The sequence below is a fragment of the Coregonus lavaretus genome (assembly GCF_964263955.1).
Source record: "Coregonus lavaretus genome assembly, chromosome: 3".
NCBI classification, from domain to species: Eukaryota; Metazoa; Chordata; class Actinopteri; order Salmoniformes; family Salmonidae; genus Coregonus; species Coregonus lavaretus.
This window is the reverse complement of record NC_139990.1, coordinates 57834298-57858717: the sequence shown is the minus strand read 5'-3', so window position 1 is coordinate 57858717 and position 24420 is coordinate 57834298. Positions and strand designations below refer to the sequence as shown.

General features: G+C 44.6%; 1 protein-coding gene across 1 annotated transcript in view; it reads left to right on the top strand.

The window, feature by feature from the left end:
- The window catches only part of LOC311106628 (putative leucine--tRNA ligase, mitochondrial), a 39979-nt gene extending 29116 nt beyond the window's left edge, over nt 1–10863 (top strand). Inside the window, exons 14-21 of the mRNA XM_084149016.1 lie at nt 2962–3099; nt 3344–3447; nt 4678–4860; nt 5070–5239; nt 6453–6530; nt 6648–6759; nt 8490–8617; nt 10497–10863. Of these exons, the coding sequence (XP_084005142.1) occupies nt 2962–3099; nt 3344–3447; nt 4678–4860; nt 5070–5239; nt 6453–6530; nt 6648–6759; nt 8490–8617; nt 10497–10676 (1093 nt within the window). The 3' untranslated portion in view covers nt 10677–10863. The remainder of the gene's footprint in view (nt 1–2961; nt 3100–3343; nt 3448–4677; nt 4861–5069; nt 5240–6452; nt 6531–6647; nt 6760–8489; nt 8618–10496) is intronic.
- Nucleotides 10864–24420: the final 13557 nt, after the last annotated feature.

Here is a 24420-nt window from a genome sequence, read left to right as displayed (position 1 = left end):
AATGTAATATGCATTGTCTATTTAATCACTGACAAATGTTTTTTCCTCTCACACATCAGCACACCATTTTACACTTCCTCTCAAACAGTACATTTCATACACACGCAAACACGCACACACACCGTTAACTTGTATTCCCTGCTGATGGAGATTATAAACTCCTGGCCGTTAGCTGCTGGGGCTCTGGCAATACCCAGAGCTTTAACAAAATATATTCATTTCCCAACGGCAGGACTTGTCCCTCCTCCACTGACCTTGCTGGGTAAATCCATTTCAATTCAATCACTTTTTGACAGCACACGTTTTGATTCGAACCAAACCTTCCGTACATATTTGCCCATTTGTAGAAGTGCTCAGCCAGTGACTTTTTGGACCTGAATGCCAAAACATTCAAGAGATTAAAGTTGTGTTCAAAGTTGACTGGTTTTGCATACCCCACCATACCATGAGACATCCAAGTCTTCATCACTGGCTTGCCTACGGAGCTGTGAGGGGAACGGCACCCCCGTACCTTCAGGCTCTGATCAGTCCCTACACCCAAACGAGGGCATTATGTTCATCCACCTCTGGCCTGCTGGCTCCCCTACCTCTGCTGAAGCACAGTTCCCGCTCAGCCCAGTCAAAACTGTTCGCTGCTCTGGCACCCCAATGGTGGAACAAGCTCCCTCACGACGCCAGGACAGCGGAGTCACTCACCACCTTCCGGAGACATTTGAAACCCCACCTCTTTAAGGAACACCTGGGATAGGATAAAGTAATCCTTCTAACCCCCCCCCCCCCCCCCCCCCCCCTTAAAATAAATAAATAAAATGTGTCAAGTGGTTATCCCACTGGCTATAAGGTGAATGCACCAATTTGTAAGTCGCTCTGGATAAGAGCGTCTGCTAAATGACGTAAATGTAAGATAAACGGTTGAGATTGATATAATTTAAAAGCTTAGAAACAGGGTTGTCAAACTATTTTATAATTTATGGAAAAAATGTTTTTAAATTAAAATTGTAATTCGCATATGTTGTAGCTTATTTGACATCATCTAAAATTGTTGTGTTGTGCCCTCCATCGGTTGAGACACAACATGCTCTTGAATACAGGGTGGGTGTCATGTTTTGGCTGATAAATGTACTAAAATGGGCGGTCATCTTTGTGGTAGTAATTAAAGTTAAAATGTCAATTCAATTTAATTTTCAATGGTGTACCAGTTACATTGCAGTGGTCTGAAGAAATTGGTCCATTCTAGGAATTCTATTTCTATGATTGAAATGAAATACACCCTGTATTCAAGAGTATGTTGTGTCTCAACCGATGGTGGGCACAACACAAAAACCTCAGATGATTTGAAATATGCTCTGAGCTACAACATATGTGAATATGAAAAAACATCTGAGTTTACATGTTTTTAGATAATTTACTTAAAGGTTTAAAAATTACATAATTAAAAAACAGATTTTTTTCAAGAAATAATAAAATAGTTTGACAACAGTTTGTAAGCTTTTACATTATATCAAACTCAACCATTTATCTTTTCCAGTGATGAAGACATGGATGACTCATGGTATGGTGGGGTATGCAGAATGGGTGAACTTTGAGCACCTGTTTTGTCATTCAGGTCCAAAAAGTCACTTTCTGACCACTTCTGTGCCGGGCAAACAGGTATGGAAAGATTTGTTTCAATCAAAATGGATGCTGTCAAAAAGGGATTGAATTCAAATGGATTTACCCTGCTGTAAAGCTGCTTTAAGAGGGTGCTGGCCTCTCCCTCTTTTATTTCTTAGCTGGACAGATTATGCCGGAACTGAAAAAGCAATTAAACTGTTTGAGCATCCTGTTGGCTTGCTGTGGCCTGGGCTGGGGTTTTGGTTGGGTGGGGGCCAACGAGAGGTTAGTGTGTTTGTGTTTGTGTGTGCACGGGTGTGCGTGTGCATGTGTTTTTGGCCTGACGCCAGCACAAAGGGAGAGGGTAAGTCATTTTCTGCCCAGTGAGTCTAACTCGTTTAGCCAGTTCAATTATCCTGAGACATCATCCACTGGCAGAGAGGACTGTGTGTACTGTGTAAGGTGACACACACACACACAGACACACACACACAGTGATATAACACTATGTAAGGAGCATTGGGAGTTTTGAGCCGAGGTACAGTGTTTTCCCAGCCAGCCAAATGAACGTCTTCCATCCTCTTCCTCATTGTTGTCTGGTGACTTGGTCAGATCTACAACCAGACCATTCCTATCTGAACGATCTATCTGAGAGGGAGGGTTACCTCACCTCACCTTTCCTCTCCTCTCTGAGCTCTGATTACTCATCATCAGCATATACATTTTTGTTTGTGTATGTATGTATGCGTGTGTGTGTATGCATGCGTGTGTGTGTGTGTATGCATGCGTGTGTGTGTGTGTATGCATGCGTGTGTGTGTGTGTGTGTATGCATACGTGTGTGTATGCATGCGTGTGTGTGTATGCATGCATGCGTGTGTGTGTGTATGCATGCGTGTGTGTATGCATGCGTGTGTATGCATGCGTGTGTGTGTGTATGCATGTGTGTGTGTATGCATGCGTGTGTGTGTGTATGCATGCGTGTGTGTGTGTGTATGCATGCGTGTGTGTGTATGCATGCGTGTGTGTGTGCCTTCAGGAGGATGCCCCTGGTCTGATTGGTGGGATAGATGCTATTATAGTAGCTACCTATGCTAGCCTGCATAAGGCCCAGGCTGCCACCTAGAGGATATATCTACACATAATATCAAAGACCAGACACCTTACACACATTTACTATAACAGCTTCTATAGTTGAGCTACTTGTTATATTGGTGCATTCCTTCCCATGATTATTATTCTCTCACGATACTGTATTTATTAATTTTTTAATAACTAATTGTTCGTAGACAGAAAACACCAAATATAAATTGGAGTGATAACAGTTTACTTCACTCAAACTAACTTGTGCCCCCCTCTCTCCACCCCAGGCCTTTTGAGCGCTCCCTGGCAGACCACTGGCTTCCTGTGGACGTGTACATTGGGGGGAAGGAGCATGCTGTTATGCACCTGTACTACGCACGCTTCCTCAGTCATTTCTGTAGGGATCAGGGCTTAGTGGAACACAGGTACAGCAACTATTGTTCACTAGTCTATATCAATTGAACTATTGTCCCAAAATGTTTTACCCACTTAGGGGTGAATCCTAACTTCCAATGAAGTCGAATTTTCACTTAGTCTCTCATTGACATTGAAAACTGAAGAAGGCACCATTGCCAAAACGTCTTTGTAACGTTTGTATAATTATCCCCTGCAGAAAGAAAAATGGCAAAAATGGCAAAATGAAGTAAGCTCTTTGAATGTCCACTCCAGGGAGCCTTTCAAGAAGCTGCTGGTGCAGGGCCTCATCAAGGGCCAGACGTTTAGAGCTGCGGACAGCGGACAGTACCTGAAGAGAGACGATATCGACTTCACAGGTGGGCACAGCAGGGTGGGGACTTCACACGCCAGCATTCACAGGTTAGAGTTAGTAGACATCCCTCCCAGATGGCTTCCTGAGGTTTGCTCAGAAGTTTTTCCTGGTCAGGTCCTATAAGAAAGAATTGAGGAGGACCACCTTAACCCTTAGCCTACAGTTTCTGCGTCCCCGCGGAAATCGAATGAACATAATAAACAAATCCCCATCAAAATCCATCTGTTTAAGCTAGAGATTTCTGTTTTTTTGCATAGCAATCCACCGCATCTGCTGAAATTGCCCTTCCGCATCTGCAGTGGAAGGTGGTAGAGAGCTAGAACTATTATGACCACTATATGATGAGACTCTCAGGAACACGGTGGTGTTCTTCATTTTGCTCTAAGACGCTCACAAGCCTCACAAGACTTGTCTGAAGGTCCCCGGTACCAGCTCAAATGTATGGAAGTATACAGTATATGGAAATATTTTAGTGCCTAAAATAAGGGGATAAATACATGTAAAAATAATAACAAAATAATTTCCTTTCCTGATCTTTCTTATATGTCACAGATATAGGACAGACACTTCAAAACAACTTCCTTTTGTTGTTTTTTTGGACTATCTCTTGTTCCATGTAGTGAATCTGTTATTCAATGCGTTTCTATTGGCTAATAGCAGTAATGCCAAATTCAATGTTTCATCAAAATTATTATTATTATTATTTTATTTTTTATACCTTAAGGGGTCTTAAAATTCAAAGTCTAAGCTTAGACAGGGCTTAGACTCTAGAGGGTTAAAAGCCATATTTTTCTCTGACTGTTTTTCTGGATTTTTCTGTGCCTTTTCTCTTCCTGTTGCTTGGCAACTGGGTAAACACGGACACTGGCTCCGTTCATAGAGGTGAGGCTAAAATATCACTCTGTCTGAGGGCTTCCACACTGGACACACACACCAATGAGTTCTAGCCCTCAGTAAACAGACTGATCAAGGAATTTACTGAAAGATCGTTCCTGTCTATCTGTCTGTTTGTCAGGAGGCCTTATTTTTTTTAAGTGGCTTTGTTTTTTTATTTTTACTATTTTTCTTCTACTGTCAGTATTTGCTTTTTACATATACCTGCAGGCAAATCTGAAATGGTATCCTGTATTGTGCACTACAAAAGTAGTAATAGAGTGCCATTTCAGACAGGACCAGGCTGCTGGAGATATATAGAGGTGTCCAGTGCTAACCATTGCCTTGTCCCCTGTGTCAGGTGAGGAGCCGGTGCAGGTGGGTAGCAAGGCCGGGCTGCAGGTGACGTGGGAGAAGATGTCCAAGTCGAAACACAACGGCCTGGACCCTCAGGAGGTGGTGCAACAGTATGGCATCGACACTGTCCGCCTTTACATCCTCTACTCTGCTCCCCCTGAACAGGACATCCTCTGGGACGTCAAGAGTGAGTTACACACACCCTGTGACCCCCAACCCCCACCTCTACCCAACCAACAATAGACTGTGTGGCGTAGCATTATTTATTTTGCAATCAAATTACTGTGTGTTGTGGGGGAGTTTAATTAAAAGGTTTTATTGGTCCAGCACTGATGTTTATCATGTGTTTTGCCAGTCTTGTCTGTGGTGTAAAGTGTATGTGTGTTGTTCCCTCAGCGGACGCTCTGCCCGGGGTGCTGCGGTGGCAGTCTCGTCTGTGGGGGCTGGTGACCAAGCTGAGGGGGGCTCGGCAGGATGGGGACGTCCCCAACACCTTGTTGCTGAAGAGGAAGGAGCAGGCAGAGGCCAGGAAAATCTGGGAGAACAAGAACTATGCTGTGGAACAGGTAGAATGTCCATACTACATATCAACACCCTCAGAATGTTACTGAACATTCCTAAACACAGAGAAGTCGTGGTTTCATTATTCTCTTGTTAGGGTTGTACTACCCACCTTTACCAGTAGGTGTCACTAACTGCAGTCACTGTAAATGACTGAAACTGCCTTGTCATACTCAGACCTTATACCTGAATATGTAAATGCATTGAATATTTGTATCATCCAAGTCTTCTTACGTGTGACATCTGAAATGGGTATTTGTAATACCAGTATTAGTCTCTCTCTTATGTTCCCACTGCAGAGCTTGTCATCAAATGTTCAATTAGTGCTGCAGGTTTCACTTGAAGTGTGAATATGACACTGTGTTAACTATAGCACGATTCCATGAGGAATTCTAGGCTTCACCCATACTATGCATTTTAGCCTCAGCGTTGCATAACAGGAGACGCTGCTGTTGTCATTTCATCCTGGGATCTATATGGTAACCTGAGACCACAGTCAGGTCTGGTAGCCCAGAGCAGCCTAGCGGGTATAAGGAGAATGGAAATTGATTTGAAATCCAATAGAGACATTTTCACACTTTATAAATAGCCGGCATCTGTTCCGAGTCCCTCAGTGCGGTCGGTGGGGTTTGATTCTCTTCTCACCCTTCAGAGTCCGTGCTGTTAAAGGGCTCTGTGCATGTTCACGTGTGTATGGCCCGGCCCACCCTAAGCCCCCCCCCCAAAGCCACGGCCATCCTTTGATCTGCCCTCTGTCTTTGACCTCCTCCCAAAAGCCCGTCCCAAAAGGGTTCTCCTTCCCAGAAGACTTAGCTGTGGAATGTTCACATGCACAGCCTTCTTGTTTTTAAACACATTGTGAGCCAACCAGTTATCAGAACCATTTATAGTGATGACATGGAGAACAAGCTTTTATCCTCTGGTCCTATTGTTGTTTTCATTCATCACCATGAACCATCACAGGCAGCTGGGAGGTCCTTCCTGATACTATCCCTTACCATAGGGAAACATTGTTTTACTGAAGCATTGGAGGGAGAGAGGGAGGGGGGGAGAGAGTGAGAGCAGAGTGTGTGATAGTTAAGGCGTTGTAGAAGAGTGGGTTGTTCATTCAGGCGGTTGATCAGTCAGTCAGTGAGAGAGAGAGAGACACACACACACAGAGAGAGACAGTATGGCTGGATATGATGCCACTGTGACCAACCTGTCTTGTGTTTCCAGGTCACAGGTCACTTCACAGAGGACTTCCTCCTGAATGCAGCAATTTCTCGACTCATGGGACTCACCAACACACTCTCTGTGAGTGGACAGTGTGTGTGTGTGTGTGTGTGTGTGTGTTTGTGTTTGTGTGTGTGTGTGTGTGTGTGCGTGTGCGCGTTCGATCTGACCTCTGACATCTTTCTCTGTCCCTCTCAGAACGTGTCGCCTCGCGTGCTGCAGCACAGTGTGGAGTTTGAGGAAGCTCTGGCCACTCTGTGTGTGATGACCGCTCCCATGGCCCCACACCTGGCCTCCGAACTGTGGGCAGGTGGGCTTCACACACACATTGAGGAAGGGAATGAATGAATAAATAAATAATGGACAATAATATGAATGATATTAGTTTTTATCAAAAGATTAATGTGTCACATGATATTTTGTCATGTGAGTGTTGCTATGATGATCCCATCCCAGAGTGGGAAAACGAATAGTCTACTACACTCCTAGTGAGACAGAGACCGACTGGAGAGGAGATGAGAGGACTGTCTGGAATGATGATGTGGGTTTGGAAAGAACCCAACAGGAAGTTACCTCACGGTGTCATGTTGATGGTGCCTCTTATCTAACACACAAAACGCTCTGCAACGCCCTGGTGATGTCATCACAGTCCATTGAGATCATTTGTTTGTGTGTGGTGTACCCATGTGGATACTTCAAGAATCTGAGTTGATTAACCAAAATTGACATGAAAACCTATGCAGAGTCAAGGTCTAGGAGTTCAGTATACAATAGTTTCACACAAATCTCCTCCAGAATGTGATTGTGACTAAATATCCCCTGACCCAAACTGAGAATCCCCAGCCCTATCCCCAGCCCTATCACATGAACAATGTAACTGATGCTGAGTCAGGACAAAGGTTGACCATGTGACCTGATGGTATAAAAATGGCCAGAAGAGGAAGTGTGCCCCCGCACTGTCCAGTAGAACATCCCCCTATTGTCAAATACACAGAAACAAGCCCTCTCCTGAGGGACTGGGGGCTGGGGCTGGAAATAGGGGCTGGGAGTAGGACTGGTGATCTGGAGCTGGGAGGACTGGGGGGCTGGGAGTAGGGGCTAGGGGACTGGGACTGGGGGGCTGGGAGTAGGGGCTAGGGGACTGGGGCTGGGAGGACTGGGGGCTTGGAGTAGGGGCTAGGGGGCTAGGAGTAGGGGCTAGTGGACTGGGAGACGGGAATAGGGGCTAGTGGACTGGGGGCTGGGAGTAGGGGCTAGTGGGCTGGGAGTAGGGGCTAGTGGACTGGGGGCTTGGAGTAGGGGCTAGGGGGCTGGGAGGACTGGGGGGCTGGGAGTAGGGGCTAGTAGACTGGGGGCTGGGAGTAGGGGCTAGGGGGCTGGGAGGACTGGGGGGCTGGGAGTAGGGGCTAGTGGACTGGGGGCTGGGATTAGGGGCTAGGGGGCTGGGAGTAGGGGCTGGGAGTAGGGGCTAGGGGGTTGGGAGGACTGGGGGCTGGGAGGAGTGGGGGGCTGGGACCGGGAGTAGGGGCAGGGAGGAGTGAGGCTTTTTGGAAACAGGCAGGAAAAGGCAACATCCTCCAGCTGATAGCCACAGTCAGGGAATCTGAGAGATGAGCATGGACAGGATAAACTGTGTGTGTGTGGTTCTCGCTCGCTCGCTTTCTCTCTCTTTATCTCTCCCTCATAGACAGAAAGGACTAGAGTAAGTTAATATCCTTCCTGGAAGCCCCCTGTGGGTCACCCCCACATTAGCATCAGGAGGCGGTGGGTGGACAAACAGAAGGACTGTTGTTAATCCTCGATCTGTGCTGAGCTCTTGACAGCTTTCCTGTAATGCTCCATAGAGTTTTCAAACGTGTGAATGTCACCCATCACATGAGGCATGACCATAGAGATTGCAGTGGTGAAGTTGTGTAGTGGCTGATGCTGACGCTTGGATCGTCTAGGCTGGGTGTCTGTAAAGTACTATAAAGGGCTATATAAATCAAATGTGATTGGTTGATTTCTAGTTTGTGACTTGTTGTCTTCTCCTCCATTCAGGGCTGAGCCAAGTTAGGAACCCCCTGAGCCCTCTCCTCTCCCGCGGAGGAGACGTGCTGCAGCAGCCCTGGCCCACCCCAGACCCCCAGTACCTGGAGACCCCTGATACCCTGGAGCTGGCTGTACGGGTGAGGCTGTCACACACACACACTACCTCCCGGTACTCTACACCTTAGAGACTGCTGCCCTATGTACAGTGCATAGTCATTGAACACTGGTCACTTTAATAATGTTCATATAATGTTTATTGTTCTGAAATCATTTATTTTGATCGCTGAGAAATTAAGCAAATTGATTACTTACTTTATAGGGACATACTGTATTCTCCACATAGCTCATCCTATATAACTACTGCTGTACATACCTTCCTACTTATACATTGTATATTGTTCAAACTGTCTATACACACCACATATTTATATTCCGGACTCTGACATTGCTCGTTGTGATATTGCTCCTTTCTTCTTTTTGGAGGGTTTGTGTGTTAGTGTTGTACTGTTAGACACTTACTGCACTGCTGGAGCTAGAAACACAAGCATTTCACTGCACCTGCTTTAACATCTGCTGATCTGTGTACACAACAAATAAACGTTGATTTGATTTGACACACACTCACTACCCTGTCACTCACACACATGCCCATACACATGCCAAGGCACACACGCCCCTACAGAAAATTATACAGACTGAAAGAAAATTACACTCCCACACACACACAGGCATACTCTTGTATATACTCAAAATTGCACTCACACTCCCTTGAACCAAAACAGCTGTAGCCCCATTCATGCACTCACTCTCTTTACACAGAACCTATGATTATATGGCTTGAGAGGGAAAGTGTGTACACGTGTGTGCATGCGTTAGCTCGTGTGTGCACGCAGCCAAGGGTGCCTAGGCATTCAGCAGGCAGTCCAGCTGTGGTGGGTGGGGTCACAGAGTCAGCTGCTCAAATATCAATATCTCTGAGAGATCCCTGCTGGGGGGAATCAGAGTCCACACACACACACCTCCAAACATTGACTACGATAATGGATCATAGCCAGCTAAAGACTGCGCTCATCTGAAGTAGATGTTTTCCTCCTCTCGTGGCCTGTCCTATGAGGGACCTGTAATCCTTTCAACCATACATTAAGGAAACACATTAACACACATTAAGGAAACACAACCGTTTGCCTTTCCACGGTACACGATCATCCCCCACACACAGACACAGTAACACACACATAAACCATTTCTCCCATTGACCCTTTGGCACCTGTATGATGTATGATGATGATGCTGGTGTTGGTTGGGCTCTGGTCTGAGGCCTTGATGTGTGTTTCCACAGCCTAGCGGTGCTAACCTCACTCTCACTGGGACTCTAATGACAGACTGAGTCCTGGGTTAGTCCCACAGAGCAGGCCAACACACACACACACGCACACACACACACACGTGCACACATGCACTAACTAATATGAGCGTATCTTAACACACACAAATAGATACCGTACATACATACACACACACACACATAATACACAAACTTATAATTGGGAGAAAGCTTAGACTTGACCCACAGACACACACACTGATACACAAACATACAAAGACTGGAAATGAGGAATAAAGGTTCCTCCTTCTCAGCTGTAGAGGATCTGACTGCCCAGCCCATTTTCACCACAAGCTGGCTGTTTTTAGACAGCTCAGTTTACACACACAGTTTACTGAAAGGAGCGGAGGAATGGCATATGCATGTTCTGTAGCCCCTGATGTAATTAGAGAGCTTTTGGATGCAGCCACAGCCTCCACTGAGAGTTGTCTCAGTCAGTGTACATTATTTAATATGTCTGGACCTAAGTTTGCTGTCACTCAATGCTAACTAGCAATGTAGAGTATTTTAGCCATGGGATGAAGGTCAAAGTATTCAGGTTTTTACTCTTAACCTTTTGGGTTTTCTTCTCTCCTCCTCCCTTCCATTTCTCAATTTCTCGCTCCATCTCTCCCTTTCTCCTTTCCTCTCAGATCAACAACAAGGTGTGTGGGACGGTGTTGGTGCCTCGACAGGTGGCCCAGGATACGGAGCAGGTACGGGCTCTGGTTCTGGGGAGCGAGCTGGGACAGCGTCTCCTAGGAGACAGGACCATCAAGAAGGCCATTCTGTCCCCTAGGACCGCCCTCATCAACTTCCTCATAGAGGAGTGACCACTCAGTCCTGGATGCTGATTGGACTGTCATGTCAATCAGAAGACCGCAGCCACTCACAGACTTGAAGGCGGGGACATCATATGTACGGAAGGACTATTTAAGACTATTTATTTGAACATGAAAACAAGAACTAGTATGAACAGACATTTTTGTAAAACAAATCAAATAAATATTTTACATTTGATCTGATCTTGTGTGAAAAGTATAAAGCTGAAGAGGAAAGTGTGGTGTTTGTGCTCACACTGTGTAGGCTATAGAACCTACAGAACATAGTGTTGAAACTAGCATCATTAAAAAAGCTGATGAGTGAAATGGGGCATTCGTCTGCCAGTTGTGATACCAAGAGTCATACACAGACTGGAAGTGTGTTCAGAGTGGATGACATGTGTATCACTTACCCCTTGTCACCATGGTGACACCAGACCCTACTCCAGTGCAGAGGTTGTTTTGCAATCTGAAGTCACCATGTCAACATACTGTCATGTATGGTTACGAGGTGACATGGCTCCAGTGTGTCTCTAACATCTCTCCCCAGCTATTCAACCTGTGAGTGAGGGTTAAGCCACATGGAGTTCACTGATAAATACTGATATTGGGATGTGATTAGGTCCCACTCATGTTGGCCTCTCCATCAGTGGCTTCCAGTTCCAACAGAAGTGACGATGAACATTCCAGAACATTCCAGAACCAGGACCTGCGGCCTCAGTGGGAACACAATCACATTCCATTCAGAACACCAATTCCATAACCACACAGAACTTCATGTATGTTGTTGAGACAGACTGCAGCAGCAGCAGGGACAGGACAGATAAGCAGGATTCAGGACAGGGTGAGTCAGCCAGACCAGAGAACAGACTGAAAGGTGTTGAAGTCCAGTCTGTAACTCGCTACGAGAACATAGAGGAATTTGACTGGTGTCTGGAATCACAGCTGGTATTCTGGTCTGACTGATGATGTCATCAGTGTATTGGCCAATGGACACAGGTTGGGGCTGGGTTGGATTGATGAGGTCATAGGAATGGGACAGCGGTACTTGAAGTGAAGGGGACACGAGATATTTGAATCCAGTCACCCCTTACCACAGCCCATTCATTGCCGGTCATTAACATCATCTATCAGTGAGCCACCTCATGGCTTGTAAATGGGACTCTCCTTCACAACATTTATAACTCCTCTTCCCTTCCCTGTCATTTATACCCCAGTGACTGAGCACAGAGTCCTCTGTCTAATATCTACTGGCTAGACCCATTACTGGTTCTAAGTGAGTCACTCAGATCATGTTGCTGGCAGGCAGGATGTTTTATTCCAGTAGCATTTAAAAGGGTCCACCACCAAATGGACACCTCCCTTCACCAGGATTAGACATGCATTCTGAGTAATCAGGAAGTGGTCATTTGATTCCGCACTCTATGTGATGTGCCAGTCTCAAGATCAGTCTGTCAGTGCCCATCTCTTGATCCATCCTGACCTTCTATGGTCCTTTCATATGAATTGTATAGCCTTATGTCTGTTTTGCTGTTACTCTTTTTGTGACTTCGGCTCCTAGTGTGTGAATGTTCATTGTATGTATGTAATTGATATACAGACCTTATAATGTATGGCCTGAAACTCTGGGTCAGCTCGGAGGAGAACCCTGTCTGTCATTCTATTATGATGTTGTTGTGTTAGATTTGACACGGTTGGACAGTGTGAAATGTGATCAGGTGGAACATTTAAATTACAGGGAATAAGGGAGACAGATTAATATAAAGGAAGGGGGAGATGGTTGCTTTTAAAGAATAACAGAGGCTGAGCGGTGTACTAAAGGAAGCCTTTCTGCCTCAGTGAGCCCCTGACCTTTGACCCAGACCCCCTGGACATTCCATCGTGTATCTCTGACCATCAGGTGGACAGGAAATTACTCACAGGAGAGACAGAATAACAGGAAGTTAGAAAAATGTCCAGGAATTTACCAGGAATTAGGGGAGGAGCTAAGGACCAATGGCCTTTTAGAAAACAATAAGCAGGTGTTATCCTAATGTTGCAGTAATGTAGTCTGGCTGATGCGAGGGAGAGCTGTGACACACTGGTCTGGACAGGACAGGAGCCCGTTAGTGCAGTTTTCGCACAGAAGGTGGCTTGAGCTTTGATTGGTTCTCTCAAACCTGGTGGGTTGAAACCTCTCGTTGTTTGGATTTGAAAATCCAACAGTTGTATTGGAAGGGGGGCGGCGCTCGGGGGCTGTGTGTAGCTGCCCATGTGGGTGTTTGAGTGAGAAACACAAAGTAAAGAGAGAGAGCAGTGGCGATTTTAGCATGTAAATCTTGGTGGGGCAAAGAAATAAAAAAAAGTAGGATGCATGCCAGCAAAGCCACTACACAACACAACACTAAACAATACATTAACTGCACTAGAACGGTGACAAACAGTGCCCACAAACTGTTAGGGCCTACATAAAGCTGTCCCAACAGCAGAGTCCCAACAGCAGTCCCAACACCTTACCACTGCTACACCTGGCTATCAGCGGAGTCTTGTCTGGCAGCGAAACAGTTCATCCAGCCTCATTTACTGCCTTTAAAAAAAACATACTGACAATTGAGATGTACAAACTATGGCATAAGGGGATGACAAGCATATAAAAGGCAATCCGTAATTTCGATTAAGACGTTAATGAGCGAGCTAGGACGGACGTAGTGAATATAGCTATTTGTTCAGCACTTTTGAAATGTACAGCGACAGAATTCAGAACATGGGCCGTTCTTAGTGTTCTCCCTGAACACCAAGTCAGAACCGTAGGATAAATAAAGGGGGCATATAAGCAGACAATGAAAGCTTTTACAATATTCGATAATTACATTTCTCTAAAATAGGTTATAGGCTACATGTGCACCACCAAGTCAGAACAGTAGGCAAAATTAAGAGGGGAAAATAGACCAAATTATTAGGTTGAGGCACATGGGCTACTAACAGCTTACTACACAACAAACACTTATAATTACTTTCTTAGCTACAGTATACATACAGTGGGGGAAAAAAGTATTTAGTCAGCCACCAATTGTGCAAGTTCTCCCACTTAAAAAGATGAGAGAGGCCTGTAATTTTCATCATAGGTACACGTCAACTATGACAGACAAATTGAGGGGGGAAAATCCAGAAAATCACATTGTAGGATTTTTTTATGAATTTATTTGCAAATTATGGTGGAAAATAAGTATTTGGTCACCTACAAACAAGCAAGATTTCTGGCTCTCACAGACCTGTAACTTCTTCTTTAAGAGGCTCCTCTGTCCTCCACTCGTTACCTGTATTAATGGCACCTGTTTGAACTTGTTATCAGTATAAAAGACACCTGTCCACAACCTCAAACAGTCCCACTCCAAACTCCACTATGGCCAAGACCAAAGAGCTGTCAAAGGACACCAGAAACAAAATTGTAGACCTGCACCAGGCTGGGAAGACTGAATCTGCAATAGGTAAGCAGCTTGGTTTGAAGAAATCAACTGTGGGAGCAATTATTAGGAAATGGAAGACATACAAGACTACTGATAATCTCCCTCGATCTGGGGCTCCACGCAAGATCTCACCCCGTGTGGTCAAAATGATCACAAGAACGGTGAGCAAAAATCCCAGAACCACACGGCGGGACCTAGTGAATGACCTGCAGAGAGCTGGGACCAAAGTAACAAAGCCTACCATCAGTAACACACTACGCCGCCAGGGACTCAAATCCTGCAGTGCCAGACGTGTCCCCCTGCTTAAGCCAGTACATGTCCAGGCCCGTCTGAAGTTTGCTAGAGTGCATTTGGATGCTCCAGAAGAGGATTGGGAGAATGGCATATGGTCAGATGAAACCAAAATAGAACTTTTGGGTAAAAACTCAACTCGTCGTGTTTGGAGGACAAAGAATGCTGAGTTGCATCCAAAGAACACCATACCTACTGTGAAGCATGGGGGTGGAAACATCATGCTTTGGGGCTGTTTTTCTGCAAAGGGACCAGGACGACTGATCCGTGTAAAGGAAAGAATGAATGGGGCCATGTATCGTGAGATTTTGAGTGAAAACCTCCTTCCATCAGCAAGGGCATTGAAGATGAAACGTGGCTGGGTCTTTCAGCATGACAATGATCCCAAACACACCGCCCGGGCAACGAAGGAGTGGCTTCGTAAGAAGCATTTCAAGGTCCTGGAGTAGCCAGTCTCCAGATCTCAACCCCATAGAAAATCTTTGGAGGGAGTTGAAAGTCTGTGTTGCCCAGCGACAGCCCCAAAACATCACTGCTCTAGAGGAGATCTGCATGGAGGAATGGGCCAAAATACCAGCAACAGTGTGTGAAAACCTTGTGAAGACTTACAGAAAACGTTTGACCTGTGTCATTGCCAACAAAGGGTATATAACAAAGTATTGAGAAACTTTTGTTATTGACCAAATACTTATTTTCCACCATAATTTGCAAATAAATTCATAAAAAATCCTACAATGTGATTTTCTGGTTTTGTTTTCTTCTCATTTTGTCTGTCATAGTTGACGTGTACCTATGATGAAAATTACAGGCCTCTTTCATCTTTTTAAGTGGGAGAACTTGCACAATTGGTGGCTGACTAAATACTTTTTTTCCCCACTGTATCTCCCTGGCATATTACATAATTTATGCAGCAGCATACAAGACATTTTTGGACTCATCTTGTTGTGCTGTGCTCACTTGAACAGGATGGTGGTGCGGCGGTCCTTCATGGGCAAATTTTGTCATCAAACTTTGTCATCAAAGTCTGGCATTCTCTGGATTTATAGTGCTTTCAAGACAACTGGAAACTCTGGGGGAAAAAACAAGGTTGAATCATGATGACATCAGTGATCTTCAGGTCGTAGCTCTAGAAAGAGGCCAGAGTTCCGGATTTACAATTCCGAGTTGGATGACCGTTCCAAATGTATTATCCCAGTCGGAGCTCGTTTTTTCCGAGTTCCCAGTTGTCTTGAACTCACTGAAGTCAGATTTCGCAGTTCCGAGTTAATAGTTGTTTTGTGCGCGGCACAAATCATTCTTCATTGACAGCATGGCCAATGTTGAATGTTTATCATTTTAAACTTGGAAAAGAGACCCTTAATCCCAGATTTGGGACCACACAGCCACTCCACTGAATAGCAGGCTAGTGATTGCTTTGCAATGCTTGCAGTTAGCCACTGATTCCTTCCAAACCACTCATTGTTGAATTTGCGATTTCCAACTTGTTGTGTAATGTTTATGTCCAATGGCCGATGAGCAGCGATACGTTTTATCGATCATTTCTCTTCATTATTTCTCTACATATAAGGATTCAAAATGATTTGCCAGTAGATTGTCGACTTGATTCATGATGATGACTGCTAGCTAAGATTTTGAAAGTATGATGTTGACATGATCAGTCCAATCAAAGCTACTGTAGATATAACGTGATTTGACGTCATTTTATCTGTGGTCAATGACCTTGAGCCTTCTTGTATGGGCACTTCTAATGTAACTCTATGGCAGCACCCAAGGGGCTTGAATTTTCGAGCTCTAACCTTAGACTTGGCTGAAGTAGTGTGCCCATGAGTGACAGAACACTGAGCCAATCACGGCGCAACTTGAGAACATTACCAACACCTACGCTCTGTATTTTTCCGTTGGCTGCCCCACCACCACAGAAAGCACTGAGCTAGGCTGAAACACCTGCATTTTGGAGCTGCCTTACTCAATAAATAAAAAAAGAGACCATGTTTGTATGCGGCTTTATTAACTCAATTATTATTATTATTTTTTTTTTTACATTGTTTACAAACTGATATGTGACACGTATTAATGCAAAAATAACATGCAAAACAGGCAAGCTAAAAATGTGGGCCTCTTCCCCACCTGCCCTGAATGACCCGTCACCACTGAGAGAGGGAAGGAGACAAAGAGACATTATGGCTACTGTACTCTCCTTCAGTCCTATCAGTGTTTCTCTTTTGGCACATGTGGTGTGTTTTGTTTCACACTGCTGAGACATGACTCAGGGCTGTGTGGGAGATATGAGGGCGATGGTTGTGAATCGTTATCAGCCACCTGATTCCCTCCCCTTCTCTCTCACAGTGTTGTTATTGCTCCTTCACCGTTACATTCTCTCTCTGGATCCACAGGTGTTCTAGCCTGGAATCCACACTGAATATCACACAAATGTCGTGAAATGAACACACTTGCTAGCCAACTTCAGCAGTTTTCTCATGGTGTTTTGAGCTCCCTGCCCACTGCCTTCGTGCAGGAGAGCGACACTAAGCAGGTTTCCATTGACCCAGGTTTATTCGACAAAAGCATTGTCAAAAAAAATTACTCTTTGCGACATCTGTCATGGAAACGGCAGATATAGAAATGTTCTAAAGATCGACAACATTTTTATCCGTTCGACAGGTGTGGATTTATTTTGTCTAACTTTTTTTTCTTTTCTTTTGTTACAAATTATGATGGAAACGCAGTTTTTTGAATAAATGATGATTGCCGAATAATTCTGAAGGTACGCGGGGCACGTGATGTCCTCACGTAGCCTAACTATAAACTCCACTCCACATTTCATTATAAATGCTTAGCCTACTGCTTGCTAAATACATTTGCTTTGCAGGACAATGATTGTCCTGAGTTTCAAGACTGCCTGAATTGCTACGCTTTGCTTTTCTGGTTGGCTGGGAAGTTTCACCATCCAATTATTTCAGATCTACAGGAGTGCACGTTTCACAATGGCACGGACCATGGCGATACGTGGGCACATGAGAAATTAGAATATGGCAAATATAGTCACATATTGCATTCTATTCATGCTGGCTTTCGCGGGCTACCTAGACATGAAACAGGTGTCAGGACATATGGGCTGTTGCCAATTTATTAATGCGCAATTTGCCTAAATTGGAAATGGAAACACTTCAACCACTACATTTTATTCGACAATATAGGTTTTTGCTAGATAGTTTTTATTTTTTATGTATGACGTCATTACGTCCAGCGGTTTTATCGACACAATATATTTAAATAAGAAAGCACCCTAGCTGGCAATTGTCGCATCTATTTTCTATGCAAACTTTCTAAATGTCGACAAAAAATCACGGGACAATTGAATGGAAACATAGCTAGTGTCTCAGAGGAAGGCTTGTGACAGTCAATAGAGATATAAAAAAACTGGTATTACTTTATGCTCACATAAATACATTTTATTGGCCAGTTATCATATAGTGTATTGACACAGTTCACACCCAAATTCCCCTGAACACACATTTTAATTGTGTCAGCAATAGCCCCAGAGACATTTGACACCTTCATAAACGCGGCTGTTTCCATGGCTACTGTAAGTCATTAAATAGGCAACAATATTCCTCTGTGACTCAACTACCAGACCAAGACCACAGCAGGGCCTCTCCAAAGACTTACAGAAGGCCTACATTAACATAGTCTTTGATGGGTTTGAAAGTTTCCCTCCGCCCTGAGCTTGACTTGGTGGAAACTAAAGGGTGGAGTATGTGTGAGCAAGGGTGGAGTATGAGGGCTAATCACACAAGCATTCTCCATTTCACTAGGCTGTTCACAGCCTGCTTAATTGTTCGAAGGAGATAAAACATACTAGCCTGGTACAACCAGACTGATCTTACAAGCTTTATATGTAAGCTCGCAAAATCAGTGTGGTTGTACAAGGCTAAAAACACACAGGAGCTGGCTAATTTTCTCAGAGACTGTACTAAATCTGGTAATTTGGTCATTCCATGATATATTATCTATGCCTCCATTGCACAATGAGGTTTGTCTGTTATATTTAATTGTTTTGGGGATAAAGCTAAAGCATTGGTATGTCTGGTAAAGGACCACATTAAGCCAGTTATTCTGTTGTTTACCTCTCCATAGCAACACATCACTTTGAGGAGGTTGGCTCAAGTTCTTTTACATTCCAATGTAATGTTTTTAACTGTACATTGGTATTTCATATTCTTTAAATGTACATACATTATGAAAAAAAGCTCTCAGTTCTATTGCTAATTTCACCTTTTCCTAATGAAAACCTAACAGCAATGTTGTTGCCAGTGGCTCTTATTCATGGAAGCCAAGGGAAGCCAGGCTTCCCCAAAACATTGACAGAGAAAAAAAACATATAAAATAATTGATCTTTCATCTCTCTGTGTTTCATAATTTTCCTTAAATTCGCAAGAGGCTGACTGTATCTAACCGGAGAAAGCATCCGAGCGAGCGAAACAGTGACCCTCTATCTGACGCTGTCTGGTCAAAAAGAGTATGACATTGTTGCCACCCGTAGCATTGAATGAAAGGGAAGCCAGCGAGCATTTGGCCTCCCTTGATAAAGAAGTATAAAATAATAGCCAATCAGAGTTGAGCTAAACTGAGTGAGCTCAACTGTGAATGGTCCTGGCACACCCAAAAAAAGTTTCAAGGGAAGCCAGTTTGGATTTGGCTCTCACCAATCACATCACATCGAGAGCAAAATGTAATTGACAGAAAAAATTGAATTGTTGCATCTCGTTGTGTTGTTGTCCTCCGATGGCTAGCTAGCTACTATAGATTAAATTGTCCCTTTCCTAAATTAGCCATGGATGGAGATAGGGATTTGGACTTGAGGTTTTACTTATTTCTCCGTACTGGCCAATGATTATAACGGTGATTCTGATTCAACCATAAATTCATACATTGTACCCCTGGCCTGAGAAGATGGAAGTTGAATATGTAGCTAGATGTAGTAGGCTAATGTTAGCTAGCTGGCTCATCATTCTCCATGAAAGGAAGTTAGGCTAGCGAGCAAGCATTTTAGCCAGGTAGCCAAGGACAACAAAAACTAAAACTGTGTACTGTATGACAAAGTCATAGACCGTTTTGTCAACATGAAAGAGAGGAGGATGGCATTGGCGTTTCTCTACAAGTAGGGTGAGACAACATGTTTTTTCTACTTGCAAGAATGCACGCACACACACACACACACACACACACAAATAAATCAGAACCATGGACAGCCAAATCATATATAGCTTACATTAATTGGACTAAAATGTTTTTGGTATCTTTTACATGTCACTGTATTAGACTAAGCATAGGTGATTTGATGTTGTTGAAATGGTGCTGGAATAATGGCGGCAGCTCCTGTTTTCTTTGGGACTTGCGGTAACTCTCTGTGGTTCTAAATCAATAGTTGTTTAGTAGTCCGAAAATGTTGGAAACATTGATTTGCTTGACCATGCTGTAGGTCAGGGCTGCCCAACCCTCTTCCTGGAGATCTACCGTCCGGTGGGTTTTCAGTCCAACCCTAATTTAACACACCTGATTGTACTTATTAGCTGCTCAACAAGACCTTAACTAGCTGAATCAGATATGCTAAATTAGGGTTGGACTGAAAACCTACAGGACAGTAGACCTCCAGGAAGAGGGTTGTGCAGCCATGCTGTAGGTCATGTAACTGTTTGTTACACGCAATATGCTTTGTGGACTTCACCGGACAGAGGTTGCTCTCCAGTTCTGTGATGAAACAAATGCATTGTTGAATTTATTCTGCCATTGTGTCTTCTTATTGTCTCGGCCTTAGGCGTATACAGTGGGGGAAAAAAGTATTTAGTCAGCCACCAATTGTGCAAGTTCTCCCACTTAAAAAGATGAGAGAGGCCTGTAATTTTTATCATAGGTACACGTCAACTATGACAGACAAATTGAGAAGAAAAAAATCCAGAAAATCACATTGTAGGATTTTTAATGAATTTATTTGCAAATGATGGTGGAAAATAAGTATTTGGTCACCTACAAACAAGCAAGATTTCTGGCTCTCACAGACCTGTAACTTCTTCTTTAAGAGGCTCCTCTGTCCTCCACTCGTTACCTGTATTAATGGCACCTGTTTGAACTTGTTATCAGTATAAAAGACACCTGTCCACAACCTCAAACAGTCACACTCCAAACTCCACTATGGCCAAGACCAAAGAGCTGTCAAAGGACACCAGAAACAAAATTGTAGACCTGCACCAGGCTGGGAAGACTGAATCTGCAATAGGTAAGCAGCTTGGTTTGAATAAATCAACTGTGGGAGCAATTATTAGGAAATGGAAGACATACAAGACCACTGATAATCTCCCTCGATCTGGGGCTCCACGCAAGATCTCACCCCGTGGGGTCAAAATGATCACAAGAACGGTGAGCAAAAATCCCAGAACCACACGGGGGGACCTAGTGAATGACCTGCAGAGAGCTGGGACCAAAGTAACAAAGCCTACCATCAGTAACACACTACGCCGCCAGGGACTCAAATCCTGCAGTGCGAGACGTGTCCCCCTGCTTAAGCCAGTACATGTCCAGGCCCGTCTGAAGTTTGCTAGAGTGCATTTGGATGATCCAGAAGAGGATTGGGAGAATGTCATATGGTCAGATGAAACCAAAATAGAACTTTTTGGTAAAAACTCAACTCGTTGTGTTTGGAGGACAAAGAATGCTGAGTTGCATCCAAAGAACACCATACCTACTGTGAAGCATGGGGGTGGAAACATCATGCTTTGGGGCTGTTTTTCTGCAAAGGGACCAGGACGACTGATCCATGTTAAGGAAAGAATGAATGGGGCCATGTATCGTGAGATTTTGAGTGAAAACCTCCTTCCATCAGCAAGGGCATTGAAGATGAAATGTGGCTGGGTCTTTCAGCATGACAATGATCCCAAACACACCGCCCGGGCAACGAAGGAGTGGCTTCGTAAGAAGCATTTCAAGGTCCTGGAGTGGCCTAGCCAGTCTCCAGATCTCAACCCCATAGAAAATCTTTGGAGGGAGTTGAAAGTCCGTGTTGCCCAGCGACAGCCCCAAAACATCACTGCTCTAGAGGAGATCTGCATGGAGGAATGGGCCAAAATACCAGCAACAGTGTGTGAAAACCTTATGAAGACTTACAGAAAACTTTGACCTGTGTCATTGCCAACAAAGGGTGTATAACAAAGTATTGAGAAACTTTTGTTATTGACCAAATACTTATTTTCCACCATATTTTGCAAATAAATTCATAAAAAATCCTACAATGTGATTTTCTGGAAAAAAAATTCTCATTTTGTCTGTCATAGTTGACGTGTACCTATGATGAAAATTACAGGCCTCTCTCATCTTTTTAAGTGGGAGAACTTGCACAATTGGTGACTGACTAAATACTTTTTTTCCCCACTGTATATCACGGTGTCAAGGCATATGAACTAACAGGTTATAGATCAAACAACCAATTATCACAACACATAGGTTGTAATATGGCTTTTTCTTCTGGCTTGGCTTCCCAGTGATTTTACCCACACACCGCTACTGGTTGTTGCCAGAAACTGTACCATTTGCTGGGAAGGGAGAGCTCTGCCTTAATAAATATCCATATTCTAATTGTTAGAGCTCATTAATCCGAGTAGTAAAACCACATGATTTTCTCCAACAAGATTTCCATCACAATCTTAATTAGCTCAAAGTAGTGCCTGCCTGTTGTTGGTGGGTATTTGCGTGAGAATGTTATAAACAAGTGTACTAAGCTCCTTTTTGAGGATGGCTGTTTGTGGTGTCCGTTTCCTTAATGTGCAGATGGTTACTGACTGTGCCTTATAAACATTATGTTTATAGCCAGCCACCAGTCTATAGGGCCTCTCACAGTCTCCATGCTTCTATGTATACAGCTCGGCTCCACAGACAATGGGATTTATACACAGTACTTAAAGTCCCCACCAAGGACACAGAAAAATACAGATGTGTCCCAACTTGTCAGTTTGAGAAAGACCCCCCCCCCCCCCTCCTTTTCCACACACAGTTAGTACAACAGTACTTCCCAGCCACAAAGCACCACTGTGCATTTCTTATGGGAATCCATTGATAGGCCAGGTTATAGATCAGGTTCATACAGTCTATGATCTTAGCACGACCCCTGCCCTCCCTCTCCTCCCCCATTTTTTTTTATAGGGAACAATTTAGACTGCAAATCCCACTTTGTAGCCCTACGCTCGATCCCTCCAATGTCAACAACTACAGACCAGTATCCCTTCTTTCTTTTCTCTCCAAAACTCTTGAGCGTGCCGTCTTTAGCCAACTCTCTTGCTATCTCTCTCAGAATGACCTTCTTGATCCAAACCAGTCAGGTTTCAAGACTGGTCATTCAACTGAGACTGCTCTTCTCTGTGTCACGGAGGCTCTCCGCACTGCTAAAGCTAACTCTCTATCCGCTGCTCTCATCCTTCTAGACCTATCTGCTGCCTTTGATATTGTGAACCATCAGATCCTCCTCTCCACCCTCTCCGAGTTGGGCATTTCCGGCGCGGCTCACTCTTGGATTGTGTCCTACCTCACAGGTCGCTCCTACCAGGTGGCGTGGCGAGAATCTGTCTGCGCACCACGTGCTCTCACCACTGGTGTCCCCCAGGGCTCAATTCTAGGCCCTCTCCTATTCTCTCTATACACCAAGTCACTTGGTTCTGTCATATCCTCACATGGTCTCTCCTATCATTGCTACGCAGACGACACACAATTAATCTTCTCCTTTCCCCCTTCTGATAACCAGGTGGCGAATCGCATCTCTGCATGTCTGGCAGACATATCAGTGTGGATGACGGATCACCACCTCAAGCTGAACCTCGGCAAGACGGAGCTGCTCTTCCTCCCGGGGAAGGACTGCCCGCTCCATGATCTCGCCATCATGGTTGACAACTCCGTTGTGTCCTCCTCCCAGAGTGCAAAGAACCTTGGCGTGACCCTGGACAACACCCTGTCGTTCTCCGCTAACATCAAAGCGGTGACCCGATCCTGTAGGTTCATGCTCTACAACATTCGCAGAGTACGACCCTACCTTACACAGGAAGCGGCACAGGTCCTAATCCAGGCACTTGTCATCTCCCGTCTGGATTACTGCAACTCGCTGTTGGCTGGGCTCCCTGCCTGTGCCATTAAACCCCTACAACTCATCCAGAACGCTGCAGCCCGTCTGGTGTTCAACCATCCCAAGTTCTCTCACGTCACCCCGCTCCTCCGCACACTCCACTGGCTTCCAGTTGAAGCCTGCATCTGCTACAAGACCATGGTGCTTGCCTACGGAGCTGTGAGGGGAACGGCACCTCCGTACCTTCAGGCTCTGATCAGTCCCTACACCCAAACGAGGGCATTGCGTTCATCCACCTCTGGCCTGCTGAACCCCCTACCTCTGCGGAAGCACAGTTCCCGCTCAGCCCAGTCAAAACTGTTCGCTGCTCTGGCACCCCAATGGTGGAACAAGCTCCCTCACCACGCCAGGACAGCGGAGTCACTCACCACCTTTCGGAGACACTTGAAACCCCACCTCTTTAAGGAATACCTGGGATAGGATAAAAGTAATCCTTATACACCCCCCCCTCCAAAAAAAAGGATATATTGTAAAGTGGTTGTCCCACTGGCTATCATAAGGTGATAAGGTAAGAGCGTCTGCTAAATGACGAAAATGTACATGTAAATGTACGTGATTCCTTAGTAATTACACTGTTGATTCATAATTAACTTTAATTCAGTCTGTCCAGCACCAACAAGGTAGCCAAATAGATTGTGGGTATAAAGTAAGTATATCAATAAACAATGTGTGATAAAAAGAGCATAGCCTAAAGGTAAATGTTTGTTATGCTATGTGCCTTGAGTTATCTGGGGGTCCATATATCATGACTTAAAATCTACCCCAGAATGAAGTGAACACTGCGCCTTTAAAAACAAACAGCGCTACCCAGTCCCACGGTCGACTCCACACTATCCATACTCGGATCAAGAGGTTT